This window comes from Pyxicephalus adspersus, chromosome 3, assembly GCF_032062135.1.
Source record: "Pyxicephalus adspersus chromosome 3, UCB_Pads_2.0, whole genome shotgun sequence".
Lineage (NCBI taxonomy): Eukaryota > Metazoa > Chordata > Amphibia > Anura > Pyxicephalidae > Pyxicephalus > Pyxicephalus adspersus.
In genome coordinates this window covers 12,893,257-12,905,590 of record NC_092860.1, presented here as the reverse complement: position 1 = coordinate 12,905,590, position 12,334 = coordinate 12,893,257, and the positions used below count along the sequence as shown (strand labels likewise).

The 12,334-nt window shown below is 36.9% G+C and overlaps 1 protein-coding gene across 1 annotated transcript in view; it reads left to right on the top strand.

Moving 5' to 3' along the window:
- The window catches only part of LOC140325666 (short transient receptor potential channel 4-associated protein-like), a 21,090-nt gene extending 9,225 nt beyond the window's left edge, over positions 1-11,865 (top strand). The window contains exons 4-17 of the mRNA XM_072403620.1: positions 2,087-2,144; positions 2,748-2,803; positions 4,650-4,778; positions 5,249-5,450; positions 5,751-5,939; positions 6,557-6,699; positions 6,807-6,938; positions 7,982-8,040; positions 8,306-8,407; positions 8,950-9,033; positions 9,239-9,329; positions 10,774-10,914; positions 11,451-11,562; positions 11,709-11,865. Coding sequence (XP_072259721.1) covers positions 2,087-2,144; positions 2,748-2,803; positions 4,650-4,778; positions 5,249-5,450; positions 5,751-5,939; positions 6,557-6,699; positions 6,807-6,938; positions 7,982-8,040; positions 8,306-8,407; positions 8,950-9,033; positions 9,239-9,329; positions 10,774-10,914; positions 11,451-11,562; positions 11,709-11,833 — 1,623 coding nt within the window. The 3' untranslated portion in view covers positions 11,834-11,865. The remainder of the gene's footprint in view (positions 1-2,086; positions 2,145-2,747; positions 2,804-4,649; positions 4,779-5,248; positions 5,451-5,750; positions 5,940-6,556; positions 6,700-6,806; positions 6,939-7,981; positions 8,041-8,305; positions 8,408-8,949; positions 9,034-9,238; positions 9,330-10,773; positions 10,915-11,450; positions 11,563-11,708) is intronic.
- The last annotated feature ends 469 nt before the right edge of the window (positions 11,866-12,334 follow it).

Below are 12,334 nucleotides of genomic sequence, written 5' to 3'. Positions count from 1 at the left end.
GTACACCTGAAGATCTCACGGCACACTAGTTGCAAACCACTGTACTAATCCATGCTCTATATTCAAGGAGCTTGTCATTTATTATGCAGGTGACCGATATTATTTGAGTTATATATATTTTTTTTTTTTTTTTTTCTCTTCATAGTACAATACTCACATGCCATTCAGAGTTTTAAACAAAGCACAGAATCATGCGGGTCATTTCCTGATCAGGTCTAATGTCTCCGCTTTTAGATTGTAAGCTCTTGGGGGCAGGGTCCTCGCCTCCTCCTGTGTCTCTCTGTATCTGTCTGTCATTTGTAATCCCTATTTAATCTACAGTGCTGCATAATATGTTGGCGATATATTATTATTATTTTTAATAATTATAATAATATAAGGGCCCCATGTAAAACATTGTCTTTGATTCATTGCTACGAATATTACTTTTTTGCAATTGTCTCTACAAGTTCAGTGGCCTATTATGTCCTGGTGCTTGAGATCAGAAAATGAAATGCTTACGGATAGGTTGCACCAGAACGCCAGACATGTGGATTAATATTGTTAATCTGAACATAGATGATGTCTGCAATAGTTTTAGCACATGTGTCCTGCTTTTACCGGAATTAATAATGGACAGATTGTACTAGTGATAATTTCAATGTTCCTATTTTCTTTTGAGGGACTAACAATGAAGATGGCAGAAAAAATATTCAGAGTTCTTGTTTTGTGTTGCAGTGTTTTATTATACAAGTTTGTCATGTTTTGCTGTAAATGTTATTGTAATTGTATAAACACAGTTGGCTCACTTATGTCAAGAGAAGGATTTGTGCTGACTCCAGGAAGTGCGTTGTTTTTATTTTTCAGCAATATTGTATTGATATTTGATATGCAGCTGTAGCTTGTAGCTAATCGAGGTATATCGTTCTAAAATAATGCTTAATAATGGTTGTGCATTATGCATTTTTCCCACCCATTGATATACAAATTGGTGATCCATCAAATACTTGTACCATTCATTTGTTTAATACTCTATTTGTATTGCTAGGAGCCAATACATTTCATCAGTTGATAAAAAAAAAAAAAAAAAAAAAAACTTTTGCCCAAATAATTTTTGATTGACTTTTTGCCTAAATATTGATTGGTAATGATTAATATTAGTGAAGCACTTTTTCCCACACTTTTTTATTTGTATTAGAAAAGGAAAAAATAAAACACAACAAATTTTCCAAACAATTTTTTTCTAATGTATACAATAAAATAAAACAAGATAATTGAAGCACTTTGATCATATCTACAATTTTGTCTAATTGACATTACATAATGTAAATAATCATTACTCTTAAGCTATGTACAGTCATGCAATAATTGTTGTATATCATGTATATTGACTAACGACTGCTCGATGCATGAACGAACGCTGTACATATAGCACCATTCTGCTCTATGGAGAGGAGAGTGGGCAGAATGACAGAGCAACACGCCGCTGCATTCTCTTCCCCCTTCCCTTCTATTAAGATTGTTCGTCATCCGTGGATTCGCCAGGACGGTCATTTGGGTGATGGACGACGGGAGCTGTACACACCAGATTCTCGTCCGATATCAGCCTTGAGCCGATTATCGGACGAGAACCATCGCACCATGTGTACGTAGCCTTAACATTTAACATGTATGCAAGTTATGTATGAGACTTATGGTACAAGAAAATAATGTGGAATTATTACTTACATATATTTTATGTAGTCCTTTACTGCTTTATAGAAAGTTACAGGACAAATCTTTAGTGCAAATTTTGACATTGATGTCTGATTTTCCTGAGATGAAAGGCACAGGCATTGTTGAGTTTATATAATAAGCATTTTGTGGACATTTCAGGTGATTAGCTCACAGGATTCACTTTTTACCTGTATATATGTATCTGACATGAAGTGAAGCTGTATGATTTACACTGTGTTTGTTGTCCCCTTTGGAATCTTGACTAACGCAGTGACTTGTAGGATTTTTCGTGGGTGTGCAGGACAGGAAACATTGGAGGACACGTCATTTGTAATCGGAGATTTATAAATATGTATGACTCACCTGAAATCTTGTTTCTTCTTCTCTGCAGCTTCTGGTAGAGATTCTCATGAGACCAAGCCTCTTTCCTCAGAGGAAGAAACATAAGAGTGAGTGAATGATATCTTCACATCCTATTCTTTATCTAAATGAACTCATTAATGACAAATTTACACAAAACAATTGCAAGCTGAATACAAACAACAAATTAATCTGTTTGCTTGGCTGCTAAATCCTAAGCTGTTTTTTGCCGGTGGCATGTGTAAATTCTGTAAATTTTAAAGTGGAACTAAACCAACCCGAGTGGCGTTCCTTTACAGGGCACTGCCATCTTCCTTCGTCAGTGGGATAAAGAAGAGATCTTATGGCCATCTTTACTTTTCTGGCAGACTTAATGCTGTGAAAGATGCGCAGGATTTTATTTATTTTATGCACACACAAGGGAAGCCAAGCCAGGATTGCCATGTATCCCTGGTTTTCCCATGCATAGCTTAGCTTTGTTGCCAGAAACCCAAAGTGATCAGGTAGGTAAGATATTATTGCAGAAGGGACATCGCCTGTCAAGTTCACAATAATAATGACCGGCTTGATCAAACATTTGTAAAATTAGAACTTTAGTGCTTCTCCACTGTTTTTATTATTATGTTTTTGTTATGGATATTTGATCCTTTCCATAATGCTGTCAATTAAAAATTTTTTTTGTTTTTTTTTAGTTAGCGATGACTTAATCAAGGACTGCCTGAGTATCCTGTACAACACCTGTATATGCGTAAGGACATTTTTTTTGCAGTACCATTTACAGTGTCTTGTTGATCCTTCTTACTTTGTGTGATATTGCAGAATTGTAATGATATATTTAAGTTTAAAGCAAACATTTCATTAAATGAAAATTGGAGAATGTTTGCAAATTTGCTTCCTGCCTCGGTGACACCCTAACAGGGGCAGGAGGTAAAAGTGCATGAAAAGTTTGACCTTATTTTTTTTATAAAATGTGGAAGGGTTAGAACATTTTGTTTCCCTACTGGGAGGATTAAGCCTCACTGTTGTTTAGTGACCATTATGACAAACTCAAAGCAATGGGAAATCCAGATAAGGGAAAATGTTTCCAAAAGTTTTTAGAGACAGGATATTCTTTCTGTTTGAGAGGTATCCATTTACTTTCCCTTGTGTACCTAACACAGGAAGTGAAGCAAAATCCCAGGACAGGACACAGCAGAAATTAAATGGCTTGTCACAGCTGTTTCCAATTCTACCCAAAATTAAAAAAGACAAGTTTGGTTTTATCTACACTTAGAGAATTCTTTTGAAAAGGAACAGATTGCATTATAAATATTTTTTTTTCTTCACGCTATTTAAATTTGCATGTAAAGCCACAAGGGTTAAAGCAATGGTTTTAAAGACCAGTTTCTCACTGTTGTGGGAAATTTCCTTTCTCTTCTTCTGTTCCAGAAATATATATATATAAAAAAAAGTTAGAAAGTTTCCCCAATAAGTGCTGAATTTCCTTCTAGACAGTTATCCCAAACATGTCCCCGTTGGAAGATTTCCCCTTACCTTTTGTTGAGGGCAAGTATAAAATGTTGCAATGTCCTAAACTTTGTTATAACAATAGACACTATAAAAATTTGACAGGAGGTCTAATCTAAAACTAGGGGAAAAAAATTAACTTTTACATACACAATTTTTGTCTCTGTTGCAGAACTTTCCTCATTTGCTTCTTGTTTTTTGGGGACCCGTTTCCCCAATGTGTCATTGGTAGAGGAACAGAAAATAAAGGAAAATTTCTGATAGTACAAACAGTAATAACCTGGCTGATATTTAAATCTGTCCCCATGTCACACAGTGGAAAAATCCCCCCACATTATATAAAGCCTTTTTATGGTTTATTGTTTAATACTTTTTTTTTCTTATAAGATCATGCTGTCTTTATGCTTCTGATTGCTTTTTTTTTTTTAAATACATCTTTTACATGTATGCATCACAAACTGGTCAAAGTGGTGCTCTTGTGAAGCTAAATTTTTTATATTAACAGGTCACAATGTTCCTCATTAGCATTTTCTATTATTAAAACAATCATCTATCTATGAGATGGCCACACCATAAAGGAGGTGTCGGGTGTGTGTTCACATAATCAGGTTGTGTTTTATTTCCTGCTGCACAAAGTCTGCTTGCAGGTATTATCTGCTAGTGCTGAGACAACATTTGTAGACATTGAGTCATGAACAAAAATTACTACTGTGCCCACCAGCATGGTGGAAGTATAATGTTTAGCTTTTTTTCTATGCAACAGTCCTAATTCATTTTATTAAAGACAAAACCATTTTTTTTATTTTATTATGGAGTAGGAGTTGGATCAAAATAGTTTTTTTGCAATCTCCTCATTGAGGAGATTTCCCATTTTCTTTCTGTCCTATAGATGCAACAAGTTAGAATAAATCTCTACAAAGGGAGGAAATCCTCCATTGAACAGTAGTTAATAGAACTTTGGCAAACCATGCGTCATTTTATTGGAGGGATGATAAGTGTTGCAGGGAAAAATTTTAGTTGGGTTAGCCTTTTTTTTTTTTTTTTTACACTTTCTCTTTAAACTTTTTTTTTTTTTATTTTACATACAGACGGAAGGTGTCACCACACGCTTGGCAGAACGTAACGACTTTGTGCTTTTCTTGTTCACATTAATGACAAACAAAAAAACTTTCTTGCAAACGGCAACCCTCATTGAAGACATCCTGGGAGTTAAAAAGGTATATCTATCTAAATTTAGTGTGTGCTGATGGCCTCTAAAATAGGTATAAATCTATGTTAATCAAGATAAATGATCATAAATGTAAATATTCATACTTTGGTGGTTTATTACCGGGATGAATGAGTTACGCTATCTCTGCACAGCCAATCAAGATGGCCAAAGATCACCTGAACGAGAAGGAAGATGGTAACACCTGGCGCTGGAATGCAAACTGGCAGGCTCATGGGAATCAAAGTATCAATAGTATTGTTCGCATATGGATAGAAATGGGCAGTTATTGGCGTTTTGTAGACCAGCATTCAGGCCTGACAACACTTGGATTTCAAATTAGCAAAGGTATTATGCTGTCAGTCCAAACAGGAAGTTAGCAGTGAAGTAGATTTCTGATAGAATCACTGTTTTTCTTTTTTTTTTTTTTTTTTTTTTTTTTTTTTTTATGCTGTTCTAATTTTGTTTTGTCACTTGCAGGAGATGATCCAGCTTGAGGATATTCCCAACCTTGCAAGTCTTGTGTCCAGTTTTGATCAACAGCAGCTTGCAAACTTCTGCCGAATTTTGTCAGTTACCATATCTGAGCTTGACACAGGAAATGATGATAAATACACCCTGCTCGCTAAAGACGCACAGCTGAAGAAGTCTCAGAACCCTTCAAGGGCGGAAACAAATCAAGGTTAGGTTTGTTAGCATCTAGGAATTAGTAGCGGGTTCCCCTTCATGATCTTTGTGCCAAGCACTGTACCTGAACACATTTGTGCACAGTAAAGTTTTGTGAAGTTTGTTTATTTGGAAAACTCTAATGGCTCAGATTTGAAAAAGTGTAATTGACACATTATTATCCATTCCTAATTCAAGTCCTTTAGATATGCAAAATTTAAAATTGGCTGCTTTGCAGCATCTTCACAGTCAAAATACGTTTCAAAATATTTGCAATTTTTGTTCATAAGTGTATTCTCTTTTGTTTGTCTTTTAGCCACACTTCTCAATATCCCAGGCTTCATTGAAAGACTATGCAAGCTAGCCACTCGTAAAGTGTCCGAATCCACAGGCACAGCCACTTTCCTGCAGGAGTTAGAAGAGTGGTACACTTGGTTGGACAACGCTTTAGTGTTAGATGCCTTGATGCGTGTGGCTCATGAGGAGACTGAACAGAGCGGAGCAGGTGATTCCCTTATAAGCCACTGCAGCATGAAAGGGTTTGGGATGTGCTGAATAGGCGCTGCGCGGGACGGCGGGGGTAAAAGCTGTATTTCCCCCCCCCCCCCTTTATTGCAACCTCATGAAACTGATCTCAGTCCCTTCCCCTTGAGACCCCTGCTATTGGAGGAAGATAACAAAGGGAGGAGACAGATGGAAACATTAGTCACTTGCTGCTTCTGCACTGTCCAAGTTGGTAATAGTGGTGATATACCATTGTATTAACTGTAACAGAGAAGGGGGGAAAGAACTTAAAAGAACCTATCCTTATACTTAAAAATACTGAAGTAGTAGTTGTTTGTCTAATAACATCTAAGAAACCTTTACAGGTGTTAAAATTTTCAGAGTGAACTTTTAGTGTATTGCTTCCACCTCTCTGACCCTGTGTAGTTTGCAGATGTTTACATGTGATTGGGGAAATCCATTGTCTCTCCAACTTCACTGTGGCATGAAGGCAAACAGTTCTCTTAATGCAATGTTAATGCAAATCTTTATTTTAACCTTGGGTTCTACTGAGTGTCAGATGCACATTTTTTTCTTCATCAAGTGGTTTACTTCTTTAACATGTTGTTCACCTTTTAGAATCGTCTGATGAAAGCGGCTTGGCCAACCCCACCTCAAGGACTCAGCTGCCACATTCCATGAAGATCATGCATGAAATAATGTACAAAGTAGAAGTTCTCTATGTGCTCTGTGTCTTGCTAATGGGAAGGCAGAGAAATCAGGTTTGTGTACCCTAAATAATTATTTGCCTGTTTGGACTATGTTCTTTTTCTGAACCTTTTCAGTCCCCCCAACAATCTTAATCTTTTTCTGTAACCTTTTATGCCAGGTTCATAAAATGATTGCAGAGTTTAAACTGATCCCAGGACTGAATAATCTGTTTGACAAACTAATATGGAGGAAGCACTCTGCATCCACATTGGTACTTCATGGGCACAACCAGAACTGTGACTGCAGTCCAGTGAGTAAAATAAGTGTTTGTTTTATTTTTATTTATTCACCTTTTGTTCTAAGCACTATATTTCAGGCTTGTAGTATTACATTTTTGTTATATAGTATCCAGTGAGAACGATCTGTGCAACATGTTGGCATCCTGATCATGTGATTTATTTTTTTTTATTAATTTTTGCTCAAATGAAATCAGAGACTGACTTATAGGAAGGGTTGCCGATAGTCCACTTTTGTCTAAACACAGATGCTCCTTTTTATGCAAATTTGTACTTGTTAGGCAAAGTAAAAGGGTCTGCTTTATAAGAGGGGCTATAGGCTGCTATTATTTGAGTTCCCTAAGCTTTTTGAATAGTCTACGACCAGTTCTTCTGGGCAATTTCTGGCCTTAGGCTCTCTCACATAGGGGGATCTAGTACCACCCTGTAAATTTTAATTGGCTTAGCAAATTACAGTTGCAGGGGAGTCAGTCTGGTAAAAAATAAGTATTGAATTCTCATGATTCATTCCCAGTGAACCTGTTGTTTTACTGAATATGTGCAAAGTACAGGCTTGCTTTGAGTAGGGCACACATGACCAGGACCAGATCATTGCCTATGTGAACATCTTCTTGCATTTAGAAGGTACAATTTCTCATTGTGTTGTCTCTATTCACAAAAGGCAAGGTTTTGGGTAAAAAAAAAATCCATGGTAAACAAGGTAACAAACGACCCTTCTTCATCTTCAACACAGAATATTTATCATGCAGATTAGGATGACAAATAATACATTTCAAGGGATATGATTTACCTCCTTGTTTAAGGTTAAGAGTAGTGATATAGTGGTAATTTGTAAAGCAGTGAATGTGACATTCACAGTCACATTCCCTGGTGTGAAATCTTCCAGGTTCAGGGGTTTCAATAGCAGTAATTGATTCACCAACAGGGAATATTTCAATGAATGTCAGATTCACTGCTTTATAAATGGACCCCTTAGTGTGCTCAAGTTTGATTTCTATCCTTGTTCCTACTAAAAAATAAGTTTTAAACATATTTTTTTTTTCTGTTTCCTTGACAGGATATTTCGCTGAAGATACAGTTTTTAAGATTGCTCCAGAGCTTTAGTGACCATCACGAGTAAGTCATAAGAAAAAAAACAAAAACATTTTTTCTAACTAGCAGTAAAATTTCTAAGTTGTAAACTTGTTTCCTGCTAGCGCCTGATATTGATTGCCATTTACTATTTTCTGTGTTTCCTATTTAGTTGGCTTCAGCAAAGCTATATATAGTAATAAATAGCTGCAACCAATGTATACTACAAAGTGCAAGTCACGGAATTACTTGGTGTTGTGTCTGCACATCTGAAAAAAACTTTCCTAATTGTGTGTACTCTTGATTTTAGGAATAAGTATTTACTTCTGAACAGCCAAGAATTGAATGAACTTAGTGCAATCTCTTTGAAAGCCAATATCCCAGAAGTGGAGGCTGTGTTGAATACAGACAGGTAAGCACTGCTGATCTTAGGACCCTATATCAAACATCACTATCTGCAAAAGGAATAGTATTACCCTATAGCAAGGTGGGGGGATTAATGCTGCCACTAGGTGAAAAGAGGGGATTACAGGCATTACATTTTACCTATAGCAATCAGTCAATCATTGTTTTCATTTCTATGTTCATCATCATGCTGAATAATGTACTGAAGGTGAATATGCTTTCTTCCAATGCTCCATAGTGGGCAAGTGGGAAGTAAAATGAAAAGTCTGCTTATGTAGCCTCCCCCTGCTTTTAAGGCGCTACATTACAAAATTTGCACTAAGTCTGAGGGGTAACATTAGTGGGTCATCTTGCTGGATCCTAAGGCATTTGAGGATACCAAATCCCGATTAGATTATTGCAGCCAAAGGTGGTTTGGGTGTTTTATCCTTAAGTAGGCTATTCATGTTTGTCATGTTTGTTTTGGCTGGGGTTTAAATGATACGCCCGGTTTCATTGGATTTTCCAATGTCTAATCACCTTTACTTTTCTGCTTGCTTTGTGTTTCAGAAGTTTGGTGTGTGACGGCAAAAAGGGCCTATTAACCAGATTGCTGCAAGTCATGAAAAAGGAGCCAGCAGAGTCTTCCTTTAGGTGTGTTCAACATATTGCATTTAGGAGGGGAAGAACTTAAGGCAGCTAGATACTGCCAGTGGTAGCTTTCAGTGACCTACTGGAAATGCTGAGATGCTATTTTTCTACAGATATAATTATGCTTTAGATTTAATGTAATTGTTAAGCATCAGCTTTAAATTTTGTTAATTGTCATTGCATTTTTATAATGCTGACCTGTGTCTAGGTTCTGGCAAGCGCGGGCTGTGGAAAGCTTTCTTCGTGGAGTAACGTCCTATGCAGACCAGATGTTTCTGCTGAAGAGAGGACTGTTAGAGGTGAGGTCTAATGGTTGTTGCGTTCATATTGAAAAGAATGAGGTGTTTATATTCGTTGGCCAATGTTATGCAGCCGCCATTTTGGTTCATGCGATTTGGCAATAGGCAATTACAAAGGCTGATTATAGATGGCTTCCAATTGTGTTGTCACCACAATTGAAAGCCGCAGCACAGCAGGTTCAAAAGGCTCTGCCTCCGGTCCACAGCTAATATGGGACCTTGCTTCAGCCTGATTAGTCATGTGTGCATGCTGCAATGTGTTATTTTTAGAACCAGGAAGCAAAAACAAAACACCCCTTGCACATTTGTTGGTTTGATAAGGGGACGAACTTGGCATCACTTGGGGACACTCTGCCCCAAAATAGGAATAGAATTGTTTATTATGTGTAAACAGCAAAATTCCAAAGGGCTGCTGAAGGCATAATATTTTTCACGTCCACAAGTAGCCCATGAAAATGTGGCTATATTACTGGCAATGTACTGTGTCTGGGCAAGAAGCAGCAAGTTTACTTATTCCGATGAAAATCATCTATATTGTGTTGTGAAATAAAATTGGCCTGATGTAAAAACAACAATTAAAGAAGGAAAAAAAACACAAGAGTTTGTTTTTGCAACAGAAAAAAGTAAAAGGCAAAATAAAGTTAAAAAGCAGGGTAACAAGTTATGGCAATGGGAAGAACTGCCCAGTGGCTGTGATAACCATGCACAAGACAGGGACACCCAGGAGCAGTCTGATCAAGTTTGTCCTGCACTTTCATCCAGCAAGGCACTAGACAAATGTAGCATATGTGCAATGGGGCTTCATACAGCAAGCTCATACCATAAAATGAAGTGTTTGCTCATCCAAACAACTAACTAAACTTTTGTCAGTTTTCCCTAAAACACATGTACTACTTAATGTTAAAACTGAGATTAACAGGGTCTAACTAACAGATAAATGTGGACATAGGACTGGAGGCTTTATCTTACCAAAAACTTAAATGAAACCTACACTGAGAGACCATGTAAGCTGCCTTTGCTGACTTGGTTCTAAAAATACAGATTGCCTGGTAGGTATTCTAAACCTCTTCCTTTAACACTTAGTTAAGTCATTGACCCAAAATGAGTATGAAACTCAGGTCTTCAGCCAATTTTAGTACCACAGTTAGCTGTGTGCATGTTTTGAGTGTTTGTGACTAAAATATTTGCATTCAGGCAGTTGACGTTCTAAGGTTTTGCAGTGGCAGCTTTCATAATGTGTGTCTACTTTAACATCTGAAAAAACAAAGTTTTTCTCCAAAAGTAGGTAGGTGAGAAACTGAAGTGACACGTGTACGCTATCCACAATCGTTAGTGCCTCCAAGAGGCCACGGCCAAGACTTTTCTCTTTATTCATATGTATAGGCAATTTTATTGCATTGACAAAGCAGTTTGTGATTCTAATCCAGAGCACCTGTTGTTGCAGCATATCCTTTACTGTATTGTGGATAGTGAGTGCAAATCGAGGGATGTCCTTCAGAGCTACTTTGATTTGCTGGGTGAGCTGATGAAATTCAACATTGATGCCTTCAAGAAATTTAACAAATACATCACTACAGAAGAGAAGGTAGAGACTGTTTGCCCTATCTACTGTTTACAAAAAAAGTATTTCTATTTTTCCTTAGAATTATTTTCAACCCTAAAGTGTACTCTGATTATTTAATAATTTTCCATTTCTGTTCATTTGAGGTGCTAAAAACTAACTTTAAGGCTGCATCATTTTGTGCTCCTTGTTTTGCTGTTGGACAGTTTTCTGTAGCATTGTATTCACACACTTTGTTAGTATGGCTCTATTTTGGTGTCAGTATTCTAACTTGGGGTCTCTTGTATCAAGTTGACCAATACTGCTACAAAAATTCATGGAAAGAGAATGAAAACTTATTTTTTTAAATTGTAATACCTGCGCACTGAATTATGGCACAGATAGAAAATAAACTAAAGAACAACATGGGCTTTTAATGTTTGTTTGTCTATTGACCACTTATGTTCCCAGGGAACAATTGCTTGCTGTCTAGAGGCTGTATTGTTCACTGTTAGTGACTGATTGCTCAGTGAAGCTGAGATAGACCACATAAAGTTATTGGGTTTGTTTTTATTTTCTAGTTCCAGGTTTTCCTGAATCAGATAAACAGCTCCTTGGTGGATTCAAACATGCTGGTGAGATGCATAGCACTGTCCCTTGAACGGTTTGAGAACCAGTCAAATGATATCAAAGGTGAGTGATTCAATGTCTGGGCTACATAGTAACAAGTAAGCTATAATTAATTTACATAAAGGTGCAGTTATCCAGTCTAGATTTCCAGACTCTGCACTGCTGAACTTAATGCTTTGTAGTAAGTTTATTTTCTTTCCCTTTAACAGTTGCAGAAGTTTTATCTGGGTGTCGATTGCTGTCCTATATGACTCAGGGGTCTGTCCAAATGTCTTTGCTCTTCCGACTTATTAATATCATTCATGTGCAGACCTTGACGCAGGTGAGATACTAATGCCTCAGGCTTAGATATGCCTATATATCTCTTCATACGTTAGAGGATTAAAATGAATTTTCCTGAGTTTTAAAAATTTCAAGTTTCTTCTCAAGAAGCGGTAAAAGATACCCACTATTGCTTTTCTTTAATAAAGCCTCATATGTGCACCTTCATGGCTTAGTTATATTTTGTTACTGATGTCGGATTCCCTGACTTGATGGCTGAGCTTCACCAGATTCTACTTTCTTGTGTAGTGAGAGAGTATTGATGCTTTTTTCATTTAGCAATAAAAGTTACTTGGCAAGACTTGGCCATAAACCATAATAAAATTAAGTTATATCTAAGAGGAGCACTACAAAAGCTTTTCTTTGTATTAAATGTAATGTAATAGGAGTCATGTAGTTTCTGCTGTTTCAGCAATTTCAGGTTCACTTTGAATGGCAATGTAGCACAATAGGTTTGATTCAAGTGCTTTACCACAACATTAGGAATCTTTAGTTAGGCTATGTGACTCCAAAT